The 27,827-nt window shown below is 41.2% G+C and overlaps 1 protein-coding gene across 1 annotated transcript; it reads left to right on the forward strand.

Moving 5' to 3' along the window:
* On the forward strand, nucleotides 1-27,827 carry LOC307158855 (cytosolic phospholipase A2 gamma-like). The gene is made up of 15 exons (XM_079871817.1): nucleotides 1-54; nucleotides 720-745; nucleotides 958-1,066; nucleotides 1,140-1,282; nucleotides 1,550-1,751; nucleotides 2,201-2,303; nucleotides 2,384-2,524; nucleotides 3,253-3,318; nucleotides 3,679-3,723; nucleotides 3,830-3,955; nucleotides 17,963-18,106; nucleotides 19,834-19,911; nucleotides 20,001-20,155; nucleotides 26,064-26,229; nucleotides 26,303-27,827. Exons 2-15 carry the CDS (start codon nucleotides 720-722, stop codon nucleotides 26,458-26,460), a joined length of 1,662 nt encoding a protein of 553 aa, XP_079727943.1. The 5' UTR covers nucleotides 1-54; the 3' UTR covers nucleotides 26,461-27,827.

Consider the following 27,827-nt stretch of genomic DNA (forward strand, 5'->3'; position numbering starts at 1 on the left):
ACGTCTGCTGTGTTGCTGGAGAGGTCTCAGGATTCACAAGACTATACAGGAATAGTGAGTATATCATTTAAAGCTTTATAATGTCTTTTCAGCAATTAAAAGGCTTAATGTCATTATAATTGGAACTTGACAGCAGTAGCTTGAATTAATCAATTAAATTAGATCTAATACCAATTAAATAACATAATGATCTGCACACTAACAAATGTGCACAAATTCACAACCAGTATGAGGGTGAAAAATCAGGATTTCACACTCCATACATCAACATCTGTACAATGTTACTTAAATATTCTATAAATAACTGTGTCTGAAACATACTGCTGCAAGTTTGAACCAATAATCAGAACATAAACCAGTCGAAGAATTAAAAAAAAAAAAATGAAAGTGACAACAGCTGTATTATGGCCATTTAATATTATTATTATTATTATTATTATTATTATTATTTAAAAGTCACCTTAGTTATTGTTAAAATAAACTTTTCATATAATGTTTATATTTTAATAACAGTAATTAAACGATTCAATTGTTTAGCAGCTTTTTAAGATGAAACATTTATATTAAGCTTATCATCTCCTTTATTTACTTTTGGTCATTAGTCTAGATTTGTATTCACTTGTACTGACAAATGTCTTTTTTTTTTCTCAGAATTTTTTTCCCCCCAGAAGTTACTGATTTGTTATTTTGATTAACTGATTAATTCTTCTGTTTTATAGATGAGTGCATCCAAACTCCAGGGAAGGTAATCCTGTTCATTGAAGCAGTGCACTTCATTACATACACTGCTGCATTACTTACACAATTAATGTCTATGACAAAATGGATTATTCTGAGAATAACTGTTCAAAATGAACATTAGACAAAATTGTATTCAAATTAAGAATATGAAATTCAACTATATTAAATAGCAGTGTGTGATGATGTTCATGGTCTGTCTGTCTGTCGCTGCAACAGTGAGGTGAGAATCAAACACTCTCTGAATAAAAACGAGGAGAATTTTAGAGTCAGAAGGAGAGAAACTGTTCAACAAAGCCTGCGGAGATATGGGATACACTGCAGTGAGGTAAAAACATCTTATACTTTATATATCTACCTGGATTTACCTTCTTTGCAAAATTAAACTGTGTGTGTTTCAGGGTGAAGTGCCAAACATTGCATTACTGGGTTCTGGAGGAGGAGAAAGAGCCATGGTGGGTTTGCTGGGATCCCTGGTTCAACTCGATAAAGTGGGACTTCTGGACTCCATCCTTTATTTGAGCGGAGTCTCTGGATCTACCTGGTACGAACCCTGAGAAAGAACACACACACACACACACACACACACACACACACACACACACACACACACACACACACACACACACACACACACACACACACAAACACACACACACACACACACACACACACACACACACAAACACACACACACACACACACACACACACACACACACACACACACACACACACACACACACACACACACACAGAGAGAGAGATGGGTTGAATGTCAAAAATGACAGCAGTATGTTGTTCTTCTGAAGGTGTATGGCCTCCTTATATCAGGAACTAGACTGGTCCACCAAACTAGAGACTGTGAAAGACAAGATCATCCAGAGACTCAGCGGTCCTGCCGTCAGCTGGGGAGATGCATTAGCCAAACTGAAGAAATATTACTATGAGAAAGACATCTTCAGCTTGACTGACTTCTGGGCAGCGATGGTCGTCACAGATTATGTGAAAGATGTCTGTTACTATTCATAACAGCCTTCATGCCTTACATGATTTATGAGAAGGTCACATTTAGGTTAAACAAGTTCTATGTGATAAATAATTTTGATAGATTGTAATATAAATATTTAATCAATAGAATCAATTTTGCAACATTGATCAGATTACAAAATACTACAAATCTACCTGCCATCCTCTGGTAAAGGAAACATACTTGCAAAAAAAATAAATAAATATGGGATTCATAATCTAATTTTAACATGGAAATAAACAAAGTTTTGTGATTTCAAATAAATATAAATATGTAAAATAACATACAGTAAGTAATAAATACATTTCAGATTCTTGTTCGCTTTTCTTTTATTGAGCAAGTTTTATCACATGAACTTGCTTGTGATTGAAGGATTTTTTTCTAACGGTCCCTGGTCTCCACTATATAACATGCAAAACTGTGTTCTCTATAGATCGATGAACACACACGCTCAGAGCAGTGGAAACAGAAGAGTAAAGACCCGTATCCCATCTACACAATGATCGACAAGCAATGCAAACAGCAAAAGGAAGGAGGTCTGTGTGTTTGTGTGAAAGAAAGACAGACAGTAAATGTGTGTGTGTCAGCTGTTATATGGACGTGTTTCTGTCTGCAGACCCCTGGTTCGAGATCACTCCACATGAAGCAGGTTATTCTCTCACTGGAGCGTTTGTGGGAGTCTCCAGCTTTGGCAGTCAGTTTGAAAAGGGCTCTATGATCAAGAAGCAACCTGAAATTGACATGCTGTACCTACAAGGTAACAAACTATTAGATCGATAGTTTCTGTGATGGGTAACACATTAGAATAATGGTCCTTCATTAATAAGTAACTATGCAGGAAGTACTGCAGGAATAATGAGTAGTACATTAACACTTCAGTTACTACTATTAACTAATATGGAAACAAGCTTAACTAATCAGTAAGTAATATCGAATCGAATCGAATAGGACTAACATAGTTCTTTATTAGGTAATGAATAATTACTTAATGAGATTGGCATCATAATAACTAATAGGTAATTATGACAAATTATAAAGAATTACTAATTAATTGCTAATTACAACATTAGCGTGTCAGTCATCAGTCATCATTTTTAGTCTGAATATAGTCATAAAAGGCATCACTAATTACTCAAGAACTCATGCGTTATGTGTCCCAGATTAAAAACTGATATGAAAACCTTTTATGTCCAAAATAAAATCAATTTTACAGATCAGTAATATCCAATAACAAAAACAATTGATCATTTAACCTCAAAATTCGATTAAATGTCACAGATGTTCAGATAAAATTCAAACAGAATTAGTCTTACTCACTAAAATGTGATGTCTTACTCCAACTTACCATATATCTGAGAATTGTTTCTTGAACTATATATATATATATATATTAGTTGTAAATTATTAATAATTTATTTAAAAATATGTTAGGCTTTTGTTGCATTTATCTTAAACTTCACAACTGATATTGTGTGTTTTCTGCAGCTCTGTGTGGCAGCGCTTTAGCTGATGGAGACGAGATTAAGAAATTCCTCTGGCAAAAGAAAAAAGGTACAGTTGCATTTGTTCTCAAGATTCACTTCTGCCTAAAACTGCCAGTCAATTCATCAAGGGCATATCATTTACTGTATTAGGAACACAATATCCAGCGACTACTGAGTTGTCCCTAGCAATAATTTTTGATCAAACAATTTAAATATATTTATATGCAATCACTGTTGTTGAAATTTTGGCCGCATCTGAAACGGGTCTTACTATTGACATTCCCTGAGAAGTCAAAGTAAATAAGAAAACTGCATGCGCTCTTTCAAGGACAACCATGACCTTAAGGATAATGCATGAATGGAAAACATAAGGTACTGGGGGTACGTTTGTTTAACATTGTTTTTTCCTTGTCATATGAACTTTCAGATTTCTTTAAAAACAAAAAATATATACTTGAGGAAATGGGAAAAGGTAAATATTTATTATTGATTTTAGTTTTTAATCAGTTACATGTAGTACAATATTCGATTAAAAGAAACATTTTAGTGTGTTAATGTTTGTTCAATGTTTTCTTCAGAAGATCCAGACCCATCTATAGACAAGTGTTTCCAGGTGATCTTGGACCTTGTGGACATGAAACTCTGTGTTTTGGATGGCAAAGATCCTTCTGCTTATGATGAATCCATCAGAACAACACTGACCGGTAAACCTTTTATTAAAGTGCAGTAGAAATCTTATTTCTCAGGATTACATTTATACCCCCCCCCCCCCCTTTTTTTTTTTTTTTGAAGAGGCACAAACAAAAAATGTATTGAACATATCCACACACACACAAAAATAATAATATTGATGCCAAATAAAATGAGGCTGTGCCTGTTCAGACGTAGGCCTACTGTTCAGTGGTTATACTGTCAGGTCACGTCTAATATCCACAGTGAATGTTTTCTTTAGTTTTTGTCCTCTTGTACTTTTGTCGGCTGAATGACTGACACAAAGTGCACAACAGTACAACCAATTGACTGGACCGTATGTCCCTCACAGTCTATTTATATGGTAAATGGTAAATGGACTGCATTTATATAGCTTTTATATCTACTTACTGTCCAAATTATATGGGGTAAGTTGTCACAACAGGAACCTGCTGTTTATTGACAGTGATTTAAGAATCTAATATAGCTCTATATCACATCATATCCGTGTTTAAAATATATTACATTTTCCAGCTAAATTTAAACGGCAAAAATATTATGAAAAACAAACAATTAATGCAACAACGAAAATGGATATGGCAACATGTAAAAATATCAAATCTCTGACTGAGGTTAATTTACTTGATTTTTAATAAATGAAAAATTCAGGTTGATTCGAACCCCTGCAGACAGTTGGTCAAAACTTTGTAAAAAGACATCAAGTTGAGGAAATTCACTCTCCAGACTCCAGAATCTCTTTCAAATAGTTTACTGATGATAATTCAAATGCAAATAAGTTTGATTTTTATATGCACACACACTATATGACATTAGTAAGGTCAGGGTGCTGCCAAACGAACATGAGATTGAAGCTGATTAATCTGGAAAACAGTTCACTTTCACTGCGTCTGCTCAGCACCCCTGTGCTACTTTCTTAAGGCAGGGGATCTGTGGTGACATTAAATATTTTGATTGGTCAAACAGAAAGTAGCCTTTTGCCCAAATCCACTGGTTTGACCAAAACATTTATTTTTATTTTTTTGTAAATTATGTTTGCTGATAATTTACTCACCCCGATGTCATCCAAGATATCCATGTCTTTCTTTCTTCAGTCGAAAAGAAATTAAGGTTCCCTTTCGAGAGTTCTCTCGTATTGCGTAAGGCTAGCTTACGCTATGGGAAAACCCCTTTTCTCAAGTATATTGAAGCTAACTTTTTAAAACGCAGTGCAGCTGCACAGCGAGCACATATGAGCGCGAGAGCGGTCATTGGCTGTGCTGCGGCAACTGCACGAACCTATGGCGAGGCGGCTCCGACGCGTGAACCAATCAAAGCCTGGGAGGCTATCCCCGGATTATCAGAATGGGTGTTGAATATAATAAAACGAGGCTACTCGCTTCAGTTCGCTCGCAGACCTCCGTGCTTTCGAGCCATGGTCGAGACAACGGTGAGAAGGGGCGTGGCCCACGTTCTCCGCACCGAAGTGTCGAAACTGTTAGAAAAAGGAGCTGTAGAGACAGTTCCCCTCTCACAAAGCGAGTCGGGCTTTTACAGCCGCTACTTCCTCGTACCCAAGAAGGATGGCGGTCTCAGACCCATTCTAGACCTCCTGAACAAAGCGCTCATGACGTGCCCGTTCAAGATGTTGACAACCAAGCAGATTCTCACGCACATTCGCCCGGGAGATTGTTTTTTCTCACTGGACCTGAAAAGACGCCTATTTTCACATCCAGATAACGCCCCATCACAGGCCATTCCCGAGATTTCCCGAGGCTTACCAATACACGGTACTACCATTCGGTCTGTCACTAGCACCTCGTACATTTACGAAGTGTATGGACGCGGCACTTTTCCCCTTAAGACAACGGGGAGTGCGAGTGTTAAACTACCTCGACGATTGGCTCATCATAGCCCAATCAGAGGAGCAGTTGATAACTCACAGATCCTGGCTCCTCAGCCACCTGGAATGTCTGGGTCTCAGGATCAACTTTTCCAAGAGCACACTATCTCCCAGCCAGAATATTTCCTTCCTGGGCATAGCCATAGACTCGACACAGATGAAAGCGCACCTCACACCAGCATGCGCTTTTTCTAGTCAACGTCTGGCGACATCTTTCAGAGCGGGTGCTCGCGCTCCCCTCAAAAGATTTCAGAAAATGTTGGGTCTCATGGCTTCAGCAACACCAGTACTCCAGTTAGGACTGCTACGCATGCGTCCTCTTCAGCGCTGGCTAAAACCCTGTGTTCCAGCTCATGCGTGGCGATCTGGCCATTTACAAATCAGAGCGAGTCACGGCTGCATCAAAGCCCTGACTCCCTGGAAAGCGGCCGACTGGTATCGGTCTGGCGTGAGATTGGGTGTGGTTTCAAAGAGAAAGGTGATCTTGACAGATGCCTCCATCTTAGGTGCCCTTTACATAAAGGCCCGTCTACATAAACTGTCTAGAGATGAAAATGGTGGCTCTAGCCTTAAAAGCCTTTCTCCCATACTTAATAGACCGCCATGTCCTGGTACGGACGGACAACAGGGCAGTGGTGTCTTATATAAACCGCCAGGGTGGTCTCAGGTCAAACAACCTGCACATCATGGCCGAGAATCTCATTCTCTGGGCTCAGCACAACCTGAGGGCGGCGCATGTGCCAGGCATTCTGAACCAGGGTGTGGATATGCTATACAGAGACAACGTTCCCCCAGGTGAATGTTCTCTTCACCCAGAGACAGTTCAGCTGATGTGGAACATCTTCGGCAAAGCAGAGGTCGACCTCTTCACCTCAGAAGGCAACGCTCGTTGCCAAACATTTTTTACAAAGAGCAGGGAGTGTATCTCTGTATGCATTTCCTCCGGTCACGATGCTACCACAGGTCATCAAACGGATCAGGGAGTGCAGGTGTGCAGTGCTATTAATAGCCCCCCTCTGAAGAACCCAATTATGGTACTCAGAGCTGGTACAACTACTGGAAGCAGCCCCATGGCCAATTCCGTTGAGGAGAGATCTCCATGCGTGGCCCCTCAACGGGTACCCGGGTGTCTCCCGGATAGGGTGCTGAAAACCATCACTGAAGCTAGAGCACCTTCAACTAGGCACCTCTATGCTCAGAAATGGGTAGTGTTTTCTGGCTGGTGCGCAGCACAAAACCTAGACCCTCACTCATGCGAAGTACCAAGTGTACTTGCATTTTTACAAGAGCTCTTGGACGCGGGTCGCACCCCTTCCACGCTCAAAGTTTATGTGCCGGCCATAACAGCGTCTCACGCTCTTGTGGCCGGCAAACCACTAGGAAGAAACAACCTCATTGTGCGCTTCCTTAAAGGTGCTAGGAGATTAAACCCTCCTCGACCCTCCTCTATGCCTATCTGGGACCTCTCGAAGGTCCTAGAGACCATGAAGGGTCCCCCATTCGAGCCTCTTCGGTCTGCGGACCTGAATTCACTTTTGCTCAAAACTGCTTTTCTATTGGCGCTTGCCTCAGTTAAGCGTGTTGGCGATTTACCACAGATTCAGAGCTCATTCCACAAGAGGCATGGCCTCGTCATGGGTCCGGTCCAGTGGAATACCCATTGATGATATCTGTGCAGCGGCCGGCTGGGCCTCGCCGTCCACATTTATGAAATTTTATAACTTGGAAGTACCCGCTTTGCAAGCCAGGGTTCTTTCAGTCGATTAAACCTGGAGTCCCTAGGCTAGGCACGGGCAATTTATAGCCATAGGCCACGCCCATTCTGACGGGCTCTGACGCGCCAGTTTCAAATGTCAGTCTCAATGCAGCTTCAAAGGCTCGACACGATCCCAGTCCAGATGTAAAGGTCTTATCTAGCGAAACGATTGGTCATTTAAAAAAAAAAAAAAAAAATATATATATATATATATATATATATTAGGGCTGGGAATCGATTAAAAAAAATTAACTAATTAATTGCACAATTTCTGTAATTAATTGCAATTAATTGCGTTTCCCCCAAGCTTGTAATCATCAATATTTAAAGGAATAGTTCACTTTAAAATGAAAATTCTGTCATCATATAATCACCCTCATGTTGTTTCAAACCTGTATGAATTTCTTTCTTCTGATGAACACAAAGGAAGATATTTAGAAGAATGTCAGTAGCCAGACAGTTTCTGGTACCATTGACTTCCATAGTATATATTTATCCTACTATGGAAGACAATGGGACCCAGAAACTGTCTGGTTACTGACATTTTTCTAAATATCTTCTTTTCTGTTCAGCAGAAGAAAGAAATTCATACAGGTTTGAAACAACATGAGGGTGATTATATGATGACAGAATTTTCAATTTAAAGTGGAGTATCCCTTTTAACTTAGAATCACCTAATTAAACAACACAGGGGGAAAAGGAACAGAAAATAGCCCTATATTAAAATATTAAACATCAATATATCAATATATTATTCTTTTTCAATAATCAATCAACATAATCAATTTAACAGATTATTATTATTATTTTTATTTATTTTTTAATTAATTATCAAAATAAAATATAGTCCTACAAAGCTATTATTACCAGAGCATGTGATCAGAGCAGGTAATTTTACCATTGTCGATCAGCGTACCAGCTCAGCAAACAGAAGTCTACTGAGAAATTTCACGTTATTTGAGTGGACTTTACTTTTCCAGTGCTCGGTACATGATTGAAGCGTTTGGGCCGTTAACGACAGAGCCGCCGACACACACACACACACACACACACACACACGGAACGGAGAGCGCGCCGCTGGGCCGTTAACGACAGAGCCGCCGACACACACACACACACACACACACACACACACGGAACGGAACGGAGAGCGCGCCGCTGGGCCGTTAATGACAGAGCGCGCCACACACACACACACACACACACACACACGGAACACAGAGCGCGGCGCACACACGGAGCGGAAAAGACCCGCTCATGAAAGCTTCGCGAGAATGAAACCTAATCGCCGAACACGGAGAGGCGGGACGGCATATTTCGGTCTTTTCAATAGCAGCCGCAACAGGAAATCATTAAAACGAGGCAAAAAAAAAAAAAGTGCTGCGTTAATTGCGTTTTTTTTTTTAACGCGTTAAACATTTCAAATTAATCGCAAAGATTAACGCGTTAATTCCCCCAGCCCTAATATATATATATATATATATATATATATATATATATATATATAGGGGAGAGCGGGGCACAAAGTAACGCTTTTTGACTTTCTCAGTTTGTGTAAATCTACTTATGGTTCAGAGTATTTATTTTTTCCCACATTCATTTCCCACATGTCTAGTACAATTATGTGTTTTTGTTTTATCAATACAGTATATACTTTTTTCTTGATATACCCCGAAAGAATGGAAGTGAAATGTGACAACATGCCCCATAGGTGGGGTACATTGTAACATGTGCAGGGGCACATTGTAACATGACCATATGACAGCTTAAAATGTTATCTGATCTAATAAAAATTTTTTACAAAACAAACTAAAATATTTTCTAAATAAAATACAATTAAAAAACTTTTTCATATAAAATAATGGCAATTTTTAATAATTAAATATAAACTCATTTTTGAGTTTTGACTACGAACACATGAAAACACAGCTATACAACATAGTTCAAAACAAATAAATAATTAGTAATTTCTGAACATTGACTCACAGTCTTTATTCACCTTTTTCTCATGTTTTCTCAATAAAATTAATAAAAGTATAGAATATAATAGCATATTTCTAATAGGGGCACATTGTAACGCAGTGTTACAACATGCCCCCGCCTGCACAGCTGGGGTTTAAACCCTGCTAGTGTCTTCTGCTAGTTAGCGAAGCATTAAATAACTATCTCAACTGTTAAATAACATCTTGGAGATTAAAATAATATCAGTGTAACGATCACCAGCTGGAGCTGCCCTTGTGAGCCACCAGAGGGCAGTCCACATCAGACTATCATATTCACTCACTAACTACATTTCCCATAACTCACTGCCCGGACTCATCACTTATCACTGATCACATTCACCTGTACCTCATTCACTGATTGCATTCACCTGTCTCATCATCCTGTTAGTCTGTCTATATATACCTTGTTCATTCATTCACTCACCGCGAAGTCTTGTTAAGTGTTACACTGCATTTCTGAGCGTTTCCCTGGTTTTCTTGTTTCTTGGTTTTTGATATCTTGCCCTGTTCCCTGGATTACTCTCTTGCCTCTGGTCCCTGGATTACTCTCTTGCCTCTGGTCCCTGCCTTTTTTGTTTGTTTTGTTTGTTTCTTTGTTTTGACTACCTGCCTGTGTATGACCCTAGCCTGTACTTTGGATTACGCCTCTGGATTGCCCCAGCCAATAAAGCTGCATTTGGATCTCTCCCTTCGTGTCTCCGAGCAGTTCGTAACAGAAGACTTCGCCACTTCAGATCCAGCAGCCGAGAAAGAACCGAGACCCACCATGGACCTACTAATCAGTCTTTTCCGCCTCCGCCAAGGTAACCGATCTATAGAGGAATATGTTGGAGAATTTTGTGAGCTCTGCCATGGGGTAGACTTGGACGATGCTGTCTTAAAGGATAGTTTCCGATATGGGCTTGAGGACATGTTAAATTATCTCATGCCAGACAACACCCCTCAATGGACTTTGTCAATATATTGAATTCGCCCTGAGGATAAGCGGCTCATCCTTTTCTGTGGGCCCTGTGGATGAGGGGGCGTTTCCAGAGACCGTGCCTGTCACGTCTGCCGAGCCAGAGCTTCACGCCAGTCCAGCCGAGCCCGCACTTCACACCAGATCTGCCGAAGCCAAGGCAGTATGCGTCATGCCCGCCGCCCCTGAGACAGCAAGCGACATGCCCGCCAAGCTAGAGTCTTCACCGCTGGTCCTGTCCAGCTCAGATCCCTCTTCGCCGCTGGTCCCGTCCAGCACAGAGCCCTCTTCACCGCTGGTCCTGTCCAGCACAGAGCCCTCTTCACCGCTGGTCCTGTCCAGCACAGAGCCCTCTTCACCGCTGGTCCTGTCCAGCACAGAGCCCTCTTCACCGCTGGTCCTGTCCAGCTCAGATCCCTCTTCGCCGCTGGTCCCGTCCAGCACAGAGCCCTCTTCACCGCTGGTCCCGTCCAGCACAGAGCCCTCTTCACCGCTGGTCCTGTCCAGCACAGAGCCCTCTTCATCGCTGGTCCTGTCCAGCTCAGAGCCCTCTTCACCGCTGGTCCCGTCCAGCTCAGAGCCCTCTTCACCGCTGGTCCCGTCCAGCACAGAGCCCTCTTCACCGCTGGTCCCGTCCAGCACAGAGCCCTCTTCACCGCTGGTCCTGTCCAGCACAGAGCCCTCTTCGCCGCTGGTCCTGTCCAGCTCAGAGCCCTCTTCGCCGCTGGTCCTGTCCAGCACAGAGCCCTCTTCATCGCTGGTCCTGTCCAGCTCAGATCCCTCTTCGCCGCTGGTCCTGTCCAGCCCAGAGCCCTCTTCGCCGCTGGTCCTACCCAGCTCAGAGTCCTCTTCGCCGCTGGTCCTACCCAGCTCAAAGCCCTCGCCGCCGCTGGTCCCGTCAAGCTCAGAGTGCGCTGATCCTGATCCAGAGACTGAGCTTCACGTCACTTCAGCCGATCCAGAGACTGAGCTTCACGTCACTTCAGCCGATCCAGAGACTGAGCTTCACGTCACTTCTGCCGATCCAGAGACTGAGCTTCACGTCACTTCTGCTGATCCAGAGACTGAGCTTCACGTCACGTCAGCTGATCCAGAGACTGAGCTTCACGTCACGTCCACCCGTCAGGAGTCTCGTCCCGCCGAGACTGAATCTGTTCCTGAGCCTGAAACTGATCCTGATACTGAGCCTGAATCTGTTCCTCTTCCTCTTTCTACGCCTGTGTCTTCGGACAAGATGGCCGAACCCACGCCTGTGTCTTCGGACAAGATGGCCGACTCCACGCCTGTGTCTTCGGACAAGATGGCCGAACCCACACCTGTGTCTTCGGACAAGATGGCCGACTCCACGCCTGTGTCTTCGGACAAGATGGCCGAATCCACGCCTGTGTCTTTGGACAAGATGGCCGACTCCATGCCTGTGTCTTTGGACATGATGACCGACTCCACGCCTGTGTCTTCGGACAAGATGGCCGAACCCACGCCTGTGTCTTCGGACAAGATGGCCGACTCCACGCCTGTGTCTTCGGACAAGATGGCCGAACCCACGCCTGTGTCTTCGGACAAGATGGCCGACTCCACGCCTGTGTCTTCGGACAAGATGGCCGACTCCACGCCTGTGTCTTCGGACAAGATGGCCGACTCCACGCCTGTGTCTTCGGACAAGATGGCCGACTCCACGCCTGTGTCTTCGGACAAGATGGCCGACTCCACGCCTGTGTCTTCGGACAAGATGGCCGACTCCACGCCTGTGTCTTCGGACAAGATGGCCGACTCCACGCCTGTGTCTTCGGACAAGATGGCCGACTCCACGCCTGTGTCTTCGGACAAGATGGCCGACTCCACGCCTGTGTCTTCGGACAAGATGGCCGACTCCACGCCTGTGTCTTCGGACAAGATGGCCGACTCCACGCCTGTGTCTCCGGACACGATGACCTCCGCCACCGAACCAGTGTCTGTTCCTGAGCCGGAGCCAGTGTCTGTTCCTGAGCCGGAGCCAGTGTCTGTTCCTGAGCCGGAGCCTGTGTCTGTTCCTGAGCCGGTGCCTGTGTCTGTTCCTGTTCCTGAGCCAGTGTCTGTTCCAGTCCCTGAGCCGATGTCTGTTCCTGTGCCCTGGCCGCCCGAGGGGTCGTCTCCGCCCTGGCCGCCCGAGGGGTCGTCTCCGCCCTGGCCGCCCGAGGGGTCGTCTCCGCCCTGGCCGCCCGATGGACGGTCGTCTCCGCCCTGGCCGCCCGATGGAGGGTCGTCTCCGCCCTGGCCGCCCGATGGACTGCCTGCTCCGTCCTGGCCTCCCGTATTACCACAGTCTCAAGGTCCTCTTCCGCTCCACGGACCTGGCCCTCCATCCCGCCCCCGGATCCGCCTCCGGGCCACCTCCCACCTGGACAGTTTTGGAGCGTCTGGAAGCCGCTCTTTGGGGAGGGGCTATGTAACGATCACCAGCTGGAGCTGCCCTTGTGAGCCACCAGAGGGCAGTCCACATCAGACTATCATATTCACTCACTAACTACATTTCCCATAACTCACTGCCCGGACTCATCACTTATCACTGATCACATTCACCTGTACCTCATTCACTGATTGCATTCACCTGTCTCATCATCCTGTTAGTCTGTCTATATATACCTTGTTCATTCATTCACTCACCGCGAAGTCTTGTTAAGTGTTACACTGCATTTCTGAGCGTTTCCCTGGTTTTCTTGTTTCTTGGTTTTTGATATCTTGCCCTGTTCCCTGGATTACTCTCTTGCCTCTGGTCCCTGGATTACTCTCTTGCCTCTGGTCCCTGCCTTTTTTGTTTGTTTTGTTTGTTTCTTTGTTTTGACTACCTGCCTGTGTATGACCCTAGCCTGTACTTTGGATTACGCCTCTGGATTGCCCCAGCCAATAAAGCTGCATTTGGATCTCTCCCTTCGTGTCTCCGAGCAGTTCGTAACAATCAGATTTGTCTTATTTTAAATAAACACAAAAAATAGAGATGAAAAATTAACTTAAGTAAGAAATTTACTTTTGCTATGGTTTAATAAATGTCTATGGATATCTTCCAAAAAATAAATAATTTTGGCGGATTTTTTTTTTCTATATAGTGTTGATATGGCAACTAGTAAATACACAAAGTTTCGTCATCCAAGCATGTGCGGAAGTATTTAAAACAAGCGTGTTACAACTAACCCCGCGTTAGGTTGTGCCCCGCGCTCCCCTATATATATCATGTTATCAACATATAATCATGTTACAGGCAGTTATATAATATATATATAACTGCCTGTAACATGATTTCTTTTAACATCTCCATGTCTATGGTTTTCAACTGAAACACTGTGCTTGACTATAAATAGCTTATTATCACTTATGACACAGGCTCAGATAACAGCTTTTAGCTGACAACGAATGAGAGAGACTCTGAGGCATTCAGGACTGGTACACTGCACTCTCATGAACTTCTAAAGTCAAACTTTATCTACCATCTTTTAACTCTAGCCCAGCTTGAGGCATCTTTGCCAGAAATGACATGCATTTTCAAATAAACATATTTTTTTTTATTTTTTTTCACTCACATTTGTTGGAGTCATTAATGTAACATCAACCTGTATTCATCAATTAATTTATAATATTTACATATAATATAAACAGAGATTTGGTCCCTAATGAATGAACGGGCTAAGCTAAGTGCTATCAAAGTGTCGCCACGCGCCAGAGTGATTGAGTACACGTACTGAGACGAGAGAGGTATGTATAAACTCATCTTAGTTAAGGGAATAACATAGTTTAATATGAAAAAAACGGTGGAGTGTTCCTTTAATCATTTCCGCTAATTTCTTTGAAGTGAGGGCTTCAGAGCACAGCTGCTCACAGCGTTTGGCCTCTTCTGTCTCACTGTTTGTTTCAGGACTGTTCAGGTTATTTAATTCGTCAGCCATATATTAATCATGGTTCAAACTCACCTGAAGTTATTGCAGAGATGGAGGTGGTGATCTTTGAACAACACAGCTTGGCTTCTGCATGATGAAACTGCAAAGTATTACTCCAACATGACAGGTCCACGCCAATTTGAGTCACAACTTTTATTTTTCTCTCGGGATCGTTCCTGATGCATCCCTGACAAACAACCCTATTTTTGTTAGTATCCCTAACTGCCTGATTCACTCAATTCGGGGATCCCATATCTGAGATGGAAGAGATGGAGCAGGTTTGCGGCGCCACTGGACCTTCAATCCAGGGACGTACCCTGCTGGGGTGTTGCTACACCAACAATGCCCAGCAGGGCCCCCACAGAGCACGCTTCACTTGCGCTGTCTGCTGCCGCTAACCTTAAACGACACTATCAGCGACTTATACTCTATAAAGTATAATTAATCTTCACTCTCCTCGTCGGAGTGGAGCTCTTCCACTCTCCATCAATCTCTTCCATTCAGACAGAACTACCAAAGAATAAAATCTTTCTACTGTACCTTGTTTGCTGATTTGCCAGGGGTGTCACCAAGAATAATTGCCCGGCGCATCCTCCACCATTACTGTTAGGGGTTAACAGTTTAGGACCCAAGGACCAGATGTTTGAAAAAAGACCCGGTGTCAGAATAAATTGAAGAAAAGTTTTACTGAAGATAGTTTGCAGTTTCATCAGCAGAAGTCAGCTTCAAGACTCACACAGGAGTTCGCCGACCCACTTACAGTTACAAAGATCACAGCAGTTATACCATTTCCAAGGTCTCAGCTACGTCATTGCTTACAGGTTGAATGATTCTCATTGGCTAAGAAATAGATAAACATAGTAATTTTCCACACATATACAGATAGACAGAAGCATATCTCCATAGATTATGCCGTTGACACTCGGACCCTGAAGTTAGGCACGTCGTGACCTTCCAGTTCTCAGATTTGGGTTGCTGGGTGACAGCATGTCTCGAACAACAATTCAGTCAATCTCCAATAATGCCAGTTGTTCCTTAACCTGTAACCAAGAAGACTAACACACACACCGACACACAGCTTTTCCAAGGTTGAATTTGGCCAGGCTCTAACTATAAACAGGAGTTTCGTCTACATCAAGATAATGCGTTCTTTCTCAAGGAGAGCTACATTTTAGTCTAACTGGAAAGTAAGGCTTTAACAAAGTAATGGTCCCTTAAACTATTAGCTTCAATGAGCCCTATATGTTTAAACATTTTGAAGACCTTTCTCAAACAGAAAATTTCTGGAAGCCGGACTAAATGAGCAAGCACTGTTACTGCATTCAGATATCAAATACTGACATTAAAGAATACACATTTCAGTAATCACACTGGTAACTTCTATAACAAAGTAAAATCTCCAGAGAAGTAATTCAACTCATGTGATAATTATGACCGGCGCTAGCATAGCTAGCGAAAGCGGTCATATAGGGATTGTCAATTTTTTTTTTTTTTTTGTCATCTACTGAATTTTTCTGCAACGATACCAGGGACACCGAAACACTGGGGAACATGAAATTTGGTGGGCATGTAGCCCCACTAGACTTTTACGGAAAAATTCCGTTTGGTCCCAGGGGCCACTCACCCCCCGTGCTGCACCCCCCCCCCCCCCCCCCAAACCCAAAAAATGTTTTTCCTAAATAACTACCTGAACCGTGGCACAGAGAATGAAGAAATTTTTATGGTATGTTGGTCTTAAGGGCCCACATCAATCTAGCCCATAATCACTCATTTGTGATTTGCGCCCCTTCCCATAAAAACTGAAAATGCAATATTATTCTTCTTTAATCGCCCCTATCTTCAGTTGAGATGTTCAGAACTGCACCATATTTCATGTGTATGATTAACTTGACATCCTCTGGGGGTATGCGAAGTTTCGTAGAATTTCATCCATGGGGGGGTATAAAATAAATTAATTTATGTGCACATTTAGTGACTGTACACTCATCGGCCTGTAGATGGTGCTGTTGAGCGAAGGGTTGCTGGTTTAGGATGATACTGTCACACACACACACATGCAGGAATACAAACAAACGCAAGCATGCACACACACTGACATCCATACGCACAGACACACACACAAACACACACGCGCACACACATGTACGCACGCATACATACACACACAGACACACACACACACAGACACACACATACACAAACACACACACATACACACACAGACAGACATGCACATACTACTACTTTTTTTAGGTATCAGCCATATACCTGATTTACCAATACCCAATGTGTTATGCTTGGGCAGTATACTAATGAGGTGGGTGGGACATGTTTCATGCCATGTTAGATCACATCCTGAGAGTCTACGCTTTCAGAAAATATATAGTTTATATAGTTGAATCAGTTTTCTCTTCATGGTACAGACCAAAATGTATTATGTGTACACTTTCTTCACCTAAATCCATAAAATCCCATTAATTTCAATGGGACATTTACTTAAGTGTTCTACTAGGTACAGTGGGAATGAGTTTAATTTTGTTAACATTGTTTTTTTTAAACTCTGGGACCAGGGCTACAAGATAAAACCACTTTTTTGGGGAAAAAATGTTTTTTATTTCAGTAAAACACAACAAACCCATGCCAAAGTCAGATAACTGACTTTTACCATCAACAGGCACCTCACCCGTTTGGTAGAGGTTTGTAGAAATAGAATGGGAGGGTCCTTTAAAAAAAAAAAAACAGATTTTTCATACTTAGTATGTATAAGTATATATACTATTTTGATCCCGTGAGGGAAATTTGGTCTCTGCATTTATCCCAATCCGTGAATTAGTGAAACACACTCAGCACACAGTGAACACACAGTGAGGTGAAGCACACACTAATCTCGGCGCAGTGAGCTGCCTGCAACAACAGCGGCGCTCAGGGAGCAGTGAGGGGTTAGGTGCCTTGCTCAAGGGCACTTCAGTCGCTTTTTACTGTTAACCACTGTTATGGATGTGACGTTTTCACATTATGGATGTTAAGTGTCTAAACTAATGACTTTTGATATAAAACTTAAATAGTAATGGCAAATAATTACAAAACTCTAAATTATCCATGATCCACAGGAATACTCCAGTCCAGACAGTCTTTTAAAATATACAACTTATATACATAAACACGCAATACAGCCAAATTGCTCCACGTCATTTATTTTTGTGGAAAGCCAGTGCAGGCCTGAGCGGCGGTCATATTTTGTACCGCCATGCGGTACATCTAGTTAGGATTCCATTCCACCCCCTTCAGAACTTTCTTTGAACATTGGAATAGTTTGGTTGCCATTGAAGTCCATTATGTGTAGAAAAATCCTGGAATGTTTTCCTCAAAAACTTTAATTTCTTTTCGACTGAAGAAAGAAAGACATGGATATCTTGGATGACATCGGGGTGAGTAAATTATCAGCAAAAAATGTTTTGAAAGTGAACTAATCATTTAAGTTTTCCTCTTTTTACAGAACTCACTGGAGGCAAAAGTCAGCTGATTTTTCAAGTGGAGAAACTGGATCTCGCTGACAAAGAAGCTGCAAAACTGTATATGGAGCGTTACAGCATGGATGTATGCAACAATTTGAGTGTTCGGTGCAGTTTCTGGCCGCTCGGTAGGTTGAACTGATATAAACAATGTACTTCACTTTTGATTTTCAAGCCAAATTAATGCATAAAGAACAAAGCATTTTCATATTTTAAATATAGCCATAACTGAGCTTCCAGTTTGAACCAGTGTAATTTAATACCTAATGCCCAAACTTTCTCATACTAGGACCCTAGAGACGCATCATTTATCTCGAGAACCGCTTAACACATTTTAGTGAAGGGGAAAAAAACTGCATTTGTTTTCTTTTAGTTAATGTTTTTATTTTCCTTGTCATATTATTAGATTGAGAGAATGGCCACTTGTCAGTTTCATTGCATTAGCATAAGGATTGTCAGGGGTTTTCCTGGGTCAAAAATAGTCTTCAGTGGTGCCGGTCGAACACGGTCATCTACACACTCAGTACAAAGTACACTACCCATGTGAACTGCAAGCCAAGTACTGACAATAAACCAGATTAAAATATTAATTTATCCTATTTATTCATTAAATACAAAATAATCACTGTCAGGAGGACAGACCATAGTAACAAAGTAACACATTACATATATATGGTTACACTTAAAATTGTCCTTGTTATAAATGTAACATGTAGTTACCATGGTAATAACAGTAAATTATGCATAATTACATGCAACTAACCATCAACCAAATCCTAATCCTACCCTAACCATATAGCAAGTACATGCTGTTGATTATTATTACTCAGTACTTTAATATATAATTACACTGTAACAATGACACTTTAAAATAAAGTATAACCATATATATTAGCTATAGATAATATATTATCGCTGGCATTTTAATCACTGAAGCTGTCAATTACAACGTGAGGTACACAACGCTGCACTGGAAAACTCCCATTATTATCAACGAAGCTGTCTACTCTCTGCAATGAAGCTCTTATTGACATTGTGTAATGAAAGGATTCACGAGTGTGCAGAACGCGCTCTGAACAAACACTCCACCATTTTAGTTGAGTGGATTCTGACTAATTTAAACACTTCTGATTGGCTGTTGTGTTCACAGATGCCTGTGATTGGCTACAAAGCTCAATGCTGCAAAAATACTTTGTAAATATAAACCTTTAACACTCTTAAAGGGGTGGTTGTTCATGCTCATGGGTAGCCGAAATGGGTTCCATTCAGACCTTAACATTAAGTATTTTACTGTTATATGTCAACAAGATTCAACAAGACATTTTCACATGGCTAGACCCAGTGTTTAGATCTGTTGTGGTATTTATGCAAATTAGCACATACGTAATTAGATTATGCACTGTTTGTCAATGTTAACAAACCATTTAAAAAAAAACCTTGTAATACATTTTTTTTTTCTTGTTGTAAGTAATCAACTCAGTAATTTTCATGGTGATATCTAAAGGTTAAAATTTTTACCCTATTCACGTAAGAAAAAGATGAATAGGCGTATGAATAGGCTATATTTGGGTCTTTTTCAAAACTTTCCCCTTTTTTTTTCCTTACTCAGGACATATTGAGGATACAAAATCATTTGAATTTGCTTCTGTTGCAATTTGTTCAAGGTTGACCCCCATTTTGGCTTAAAATGACTGGACTATATAGTCAAGTTAAGAACCCTATACGGGCAAAGACTGCCCTAAGAACCCTTTATGTAACCACTGAAGAAACTTTCAGTGTATTGAGTGTATTTGTTGTACTTGTCAATATGAGTGTATTTTTCGTTTTTGTCAATATGAGTTTATTTGTTGTACAGATTTTTTCTACAGCTTTTATAGATGCAAGGATCAGTGGATTTGGGGCAGGAAATATAACTTTCTCCACAACATGACAGGTGAGAAGAGACTTGCTGATTACTGGCAATTCAATGTGAATAATAAAAAACTAATGTCTCGCTGTGATCTCTCCCTAAAATACTGTCAGCTAAAGCAGTGCCCATCCCTCTACTGGAAAGTGAAATGAGAGACTATATAGACGCTGCACTGTTGCTCAACTCACCCTATTTCTCAGTGCTGAGAGAAGAGAGAGACATTGACCTCATCATTTCCCTGGATTTCAGTGATGGGGATCCTTTCACGGTATTATATATAATTCTCTCTAATATAATAATGCACACATACTCTCATATAACCTCATTTAAAGGATTAGTTCCCCTAGAAATGTAAATCCAATCATCAATCACTCACACTCATGTTGTTCCAAACACCTATGACTTTCTTCACAAAATGAGGTTGTTTTTTTTAAGAATCTTGCTGCTTTTTTCTTCATGACACAGTGACCACCAGAGGTCACACTAAACTTAAATGTACAGAATAAAAATAATAATAAATTAAAGCTGCAAGCAGCATTTATCGGGGTTCAAGCATTTAAGGCCTTTAAGGCCTTTAAGCACAAAAGCATCAAAAGTTATTTAGTTTTATTTAGCAAGCCAAAAAACTCACTAGCGCCAACTAGTGGCTGATTTCTTTCAAAATTCTTACAGACCTCTAGAGCCATGATTCGAACATGCCCATCGAGTTTTGTTCCGATTGGCCTCCATTAACCTTGTCTAATAGGTGCTCAAATTTCATTGGTCGATGGCGGCCATGTTTTTTGAGATACGCCAATGTCCTCATAGACATACATGGCACCTTGGACCAAGACACTGCATACCAATTTTCAAGTCAATCGGACTAACGATCAGGTAATCAGCAGCAGCAGCAGCATTAGGGAACGTTCACACAGTTTAGGACTGTGAGAGCTAAAATATCCCCCCTGTGAACAGAGCAGGCAACATGACATAAGCAAAATGCCACGTTATGCAAAAGGAGGAGCTGTGGAGGTGGCGGGCCGCAGTAGAGAGCAGCAATGTATGAGCAAAGTGAATGTGCTTTAAATAGGGCGCCTTGTTTGAGCTTGGCCATTGAGCAGCGAGGGGAGCTAACCAGCTAATGCAGCTCAGCTGGAGCAGATCAGCTGGTGGGACAGTGTTGAAGCAATAGCATTAGCAGCGTCTTGACTACCTGGCCTGCCAGAAATGACGCTGACGCTCAATTTTTGGTCGAAAAATAGTTATTGATATTCTTGGCACATTCAAGACCTCCTTTGTCATGTGGATAAGTATCTTGAGTCAATTCCGTTGTTTTTTCGAGAAAATAATGGGTAGTCTTTAGCCTGACTTCGTCATACTCATATTCTAGTCAGAATGTGAGTCTGAGACTGCTCCATAGAGCTTTCATTATGAGGCGTGTCTTAACCGAACCAGGAAAAAAACAACAACTCTGCACTCAATTGGATAGACCTACAACCAATCAGAGCAACGCAGTAAGTGGTGTATGTTGAGCACATCAAACACATCTTTCCCATAGACAAATGCCTTGATTGCGGCTCTCTGTTCATCTTTTAAAATTAATGCGCTGTAGATTTCTTTTATAACAGACGCGATAGCGGAATCTAAACATCTCACTTCTCCAGCTGTAGTCATCTTTTTTGAAAACCAATTCAACCCAAGCGCTCTTTGGTGACGTGGGTGATTACGTAACCGCAGATCATCTGTCCCTTCCTTATTAGACATTCTATGTGTCCATTATCGATTAAAGCCCGCCCTGGCAATTTGATTGGCTCGGCCTTCTGGGAGCCGAGCATAATTACTCCTCAACGGATCGAGGCCAGACCGAACTTCCCGACCAAAAAATGTTGTGGGCGGGGTTCGGGCTGGCACCCAGGCTAGGTAGTCTTAGCAGTAACTTTCAAAAGCCCATGAGCACCGTAATACCCGTTGTCGCTTTTTGGCTTTGTTTTGGAATGCTCAAATTGAGTTCAGGTACTCTGCCTTTGTTTAGTTGCGCTTCAATATGAAATTACTGTGCTTGTGTTCTATCAAAGTGCACAAGCACAATAATAGGGCAGACAGCTGAAACCACCGTATAATGTAGACGCAGAACACAGAAGTTTGTGCTATAAATGCATTAGTCGTAATCCAGAATGCGCTGCCCTCTGATAGTTTCAAAAAGCATGCGTTTTTCGTGAACGTGAGGAGCGCGACACAATTGTTTCGTGAACGTGAGAAGTGCGACACATTCAAACACGAATCTCAGGAAGCGCCTGTGATGAGGGCTATCTGAATGTGAAAGTACAGTATATGCGTCTCTCAGATCCACCGCTATAAACCAGTCCCCGGGTCAAATGTGTGCGATTATCTGTTTATCTGATTATCGTGATAATTTTGAACGCATGCTTAGTAAGTCTTATGCCACTCTGTACCAATTGAAGATAGCTCACTCTTTACAGCTGGAGGTATTTTGTCGTGTCTAATGTATTAATAATGCCATCAGAATGCAACCAAAGCACAGGATAGCATAAGTAGATGACTATAAGTCATTGTAAATCATACAAAATAAATGCCATTGTAACACTGTCAAAGTCAACCAAACACCATAAGGGTTGTATCACTGAATATTTAGGACTAGGTTCGACTCTCGGGAGGATAGAAATTAAGTTTAGGCCAAATAGTGTAGTTCAGCAACAGCCAGCACATTTATTGTACATAGAACAAATGAAATAAAAAAAACAAAATATATTGAGGACTCGTCACAACACTCTGACAAAAGGAAAAGCAGTATTTAGTCCAGGTTGTGTACACAAAGTCTGAGAATAAAAGGAAAAAAATAAAAAAATAAAATAAAATGTCCAAAGTTCTTCTCGTTCCTTGGAAAATGAGTGTGTGTGTGTAAAGTTAATTGTGTTTAAGGCCTTTTTCTACTACTACCCGGGTAGTGTGTGTATAAAGCAACAGCTTAGCTGTAATTGCACAGAATCCCACGATGCAAACAGATGCAAACTGGTCCGGGTTGGACGTCAAGTAGAATGCAGTAGGACCTTCTCTAAATCACGGACTGGCTCGCCTTGGCTCATTTCACAGATCTTTTCACAGGATGGAATCAGGCAACAAAAAAAACAATCAGAGTTCGCAGAAAATTCTCAATAGAATCAAATGGAATTCCTTTTGGACTCACGAACATACTTCATAAGACTTATGGAAAGTTTAAACTCTTTTTGTTCAGAAAAATACACTCTTTTCAGTAAAGTGCTTTCAAAAGCAGCGCTTGATCACCTCGTGCTCATCAGCTATTTTACAGTCTTCTTCGCTCTATATTTTCTTCTCAGTCAACTCGTTTGTGTAGCGGCCCCTACAGGGAAACTACGGTACTGCATACAACTAAACAAAAATTAAAACAGTGTTAAACTCTAGGGGGTTACATCATGATCGCTAGATTTTATACAGGTGTTACTATAAGGATGTTTTAATGATGATCAGCAAACCAAATATTGATAATGTGGAAGTTACTGCCTTTTGCCTTGACATGACTTCTCACTTTTTGCCAACAATACAAAGGCAGAGTACAGTAAGGTTAAAACAGTGGTCAAAAGTCAAATTTGAGCTCAAGATTTTTTTATGTAGATAATTTTCATGACTAAAACATCTAATTGCCAGATTTCCAATGTCCAGTTATTAATTAATTTGGCGGGACAACTAAAAATCTTTAAAGTCATTTTTCTCAGTTCCACACTCTAGCAAGTTAAGGTATTTTGCCTTTGTAAGGCAGAGTGTTTCTTGAGGAAAAGTTGTTCAGTATGAGGAGATCTATCGTATGATATGCATATTGTGTGGATGTGTGCAACACCACAGATCAGTAAAATTTGTTAGCGCCAACTGGTGGCCGATTTCTTTCAAAATTCTTATAGACCTTTAGGGCCATGAGTCGAACATGCCCATCAAGTTTCGTTTTGATCGGCCTCCGTTAACCTGGTCTTATTGGTGCTCAAATTTCATTGGCCAATGGCCACCATGTTTTTTGAGATATGCCAATGTCCTCATACACATACATGGGGCCTTGGCCCAAGACACTGCATACTAATTTTCAAGTCAAACGGACTAAAGGTCAGGTGGTCATAGCTCTTTTTATGTTACAGCGCCACCCAGTGTTCAGTCGTCACAATTTTTTTTACTGTGACCTCAGATTGAGCTCCTAGACAAGTGTCTTGAGTTTAGCGAAAATATCTCTTTCCAGTCACAAGTTATAGCCGTTTTAGTAAAAAAGGTCACGGACCATCGAATATTTTGGTTCCACTTAGCAACCGTGAATTGAAATTGAAATGTTTTTTTTTTATGATTAATGATAGTCCCTCTCCAGAGAACCTTTCTGCAGTGGTTTGGTTCGGATCAAGCAAAAAACCTAGGACTAGTTCGCAAAAGTAGGTTTTTCAAAAAAACTCAATTTACTCAAAATTGGAACCTGAAGGGCGAGCCAATCCGAGACATGCATCTTGTCCGCCTTGAGCCAAGGATTCCAACGATGTAAGACACTTGAGCCTAAGCCTAACGGTTTAGGAGTTATGAGCCGTTTCGTACTTTTGACCGTACGTGCTTGAACCCCTAATAATAGGGAAACCTTTTTGCCCTTTATAGCGCCACCGTTGGTCCGATCTCCACGAAACTTTGCATGCTTCTTCACCATGCTAGGGCACATGTGCTCACTCATTTTTGTCAAGTTTTGAGTTTTGGTTTATGATTTATGGGCTTTCGACTGTACTTTGCCCCGCCCTTTTTGTAAATGACCCTGTTACAGCCATCCAAATGCAAAAGTTGCACTTTTTTTCGATAACTATTGATCTTCTAGAGAGTCCAGAGAATCGTCCTAGAGTGGTTTGGTTCCAATCGGGCGGAAAACCGGGGACTAGTTCCCAAAAGCATGTTTTGGACAAAATTAGACACAGCAGACATTTTTTCTCGCCTAAATCAAAATTAGAGATATACATTTTCTCCGGCTTGAGCCAGGGATCACAGTGGTGTAAGAACACTTAGCCTGGGACAAACGGTCTAAGAGTTGTGAGCGATTTTGTGATTTTGGTTGCCTGTAGCGCCACCTATGGGCCAATCGGGGTAATGCTCTGATAGGTTCTCCCCAAAATTGAGGCCCATCATCTGGCCAGGTTTCAAGTCTCTAGGCCTTACGGTTTGGCCTGCACGATCAGTTTTTTTTTACGAATCCTTACAATTACAATAGGGTTTCAGCATTTCATGCTTGAACCCCTAATTAGAATGAAAGCTTTTTGCCAGTTATAGCGCCACCTATGGTCCGATCTCCATGAAACTCTGCATGCGTCCTCACCATGTTATGACACATGTGCTCATCAATTTTTGTGAAGTTCTGAGTTTTGGTTTAGGATTTATAGGCTTTTGAGTGTATTTTGTCACGCCCCTTGTCTAAATTAGCCTGTTTATAGGCAACCAAATGCAAAAATTCAACTTTTTTTCGATAATTATTGATATTCAGTCTCCAGAGAATCGTCTCAGACTGGTTTGGTTCCGATCGGGCGAAAAACCAGGGACTAGTTCGCAAAAGTAGGTTTTTGGAAAAAACCCAAATACCCGAAAATTTTCCTGGGTGACGAGCCAATCCGAGACATGCATCTTGTCCGCCTTGAGCCAAGGATTCCAACGATGTAAGACACTTGAGCCTAAGCCTAACGGTTTAGGAGTTATGAGCCGTTTCGTACTTTTGACCGCTGTAGCGCCACCTATGGGCCAATCGGGGCGGGCCCTAGTGACGCAGTAGGCGGTGTGAGTACTACCAGCCCTGAAAGTTTCAAGTCTCTACGACTTACGGTTCGGCCTGCCCGATCAGTTTTAGAGGAGAATGTTGCATCATGGGAAAATTAACAATAACAATAGGGTTTCAGCACTACGTGCTTGAACCCCTAAAAACACACAAAAAAACACTGACAGATACTGAAATGTTGTGTATCATTTTAATAATAAAAAACAACAACATTTAAACATGTTTTAATTTAACCATCTTTACATGGTATATTCAAAGAAAATCTAACGGAGAGCTATCTGTTGGCATTAACATTCATCTGAGTGTCGGTTTCTCGGCTGACACATGAACCCCTGGAAGTACTTCCACTTTTAATAAAGTGATTTGCAATGCTTTTCCTCTGCAGACAGTGAAGGACGCTGCTAAGATGTGCAGGGAACGAAACATCCCTTTCCCTGAGGTCATCATTCCCAGTGAGGACTCAGACAAACCGAAGGACTTCTATGTGTTCAAAGGCCAAAACGTTCCAACCGTGATTCACATCCCTCTCTTTAATGTGGTCAACTGTGGAGGCAAGTTATGATCTTACAATATCCTGAATAAAACAGAAATATCGACTGTGTTCTGATTTAAGTGTTTCTTCAGATGATATTGAGGCCTGGAGGAACAAATATTGCACGCTTCAACCTCCTTACAGCGCTGAGATGATCACTGATCTAATGGAGGTCGCTGGAAAAAACATCACAAACAATAAAGCAAAACTGGTGGAAGAGATTCGTGCGATCATTGCGCTTCCGGTGTAACATGATCCAGGATCCTAAATTTAACACTGTGACTAAACACAATTAATGACAATCAAAATACAGACTAAACTGATCTGCATATTAATTTAACAATAAATAGTGTTTAATTTCATTTTCTATCTTTAATAATCACTTAACATTTAATCAGCATTATTACCTTTTCTGCAAACTGTGATTTGTGTGCCATTATAAGATGATGAGAGGTTGGTAAAGTTTGTGATTCATTTCTGTTTATATTAAAAATGTTTCTGCATGATTGACCTTCATTAAAAATAGCTGATCATCATTGATCAAATCAGCAATAACAAACTGGATTACAAGTATAACTGCAGATTTAAAAAGTTGTATTACTTTTACAAATATTGTGTTCATGTCCATTATTGTTTCTGTTCCAATGAAGTTGAAATATTAAGGTTCTGTTGACAAAATAAACATAATATGATCACTTTACAATATTATTTTTTATTTTCGTGACAATATTTTAGTGTAAACAATACAGTCTGTGGCAGTTTGGAGGCTTCATAATAAAAATATTACACCTACATTGAAAGGATTTTTAATTCATGTTTAAAATATCTCCTAGCAGACACCATGCTTGATCCTTTACTGCTTCCTGTAATTTCTAAACTCAATATTACTAAACTCTGTGTGGGTAATGTTAGACATTTCTAAGTGACCGCCTAAATGTCCAAAATCCTAGAAATTTAAGTACAAATGATAAAAGGTTATTAAGTTATACACAGTAGCTGATGTGTTTTATGACTGGAGCTCTGGATTAACCAATCAGCATCCAGGACCAAAACTCTTCAGTTTTGTAATAATGAGCATTTGTGCTGTTTGCTATGTGATATAAAATGACCAGGACAAATCATATTTTAAGTCATAATCTTTTTGATAGCAAATGTGGCACAAATTAATCTGGAGGAACAACCTTGTTTTGCTACACATTAATATTTGGCCTATTTAGATTCTTTACTCATCACCATTGTGTAGATTGGTGAGTAACTCAACACACCACATTGTCTCCAATGTGGGAGAAAAAAACTATTTGAAATCATGTTTTAGTAATAATGTGTATTTGCATACACTTTTGAACCTTACAACACTGTTGCTAGTTACTGTAAAAACCTGCTAATTGTAAGCTGTGGCTGTTTACAGTAATTTACTGTAATTTGTGGTTGGAATTAAGGTAAAACAAATAGTAAATTCGACAACATCAAGCTGTAATTACCATGTACAGTAAAACTGACTGTATTTACCATATTACTGCTATTAAATGTAATAAAACATATTTAAAAAGGTCCTTCATTTAAATTAATTCATATTTTAAAATATACTGCCCAAACTGTGTATATTTTCCCATGTAT

The sequence above is a fragment of the Squalius cephalus genome (assembly GCF_949319135.1).
Source record: "Squalius cephalus genome assembly, chromosome: 5".
Lineage (NCBI taxonomy): Eukaryota > Metazoa > Chordata > Actinopteri > Cypriniformes > Leuciscidae > Squalius > Squalius cephalus.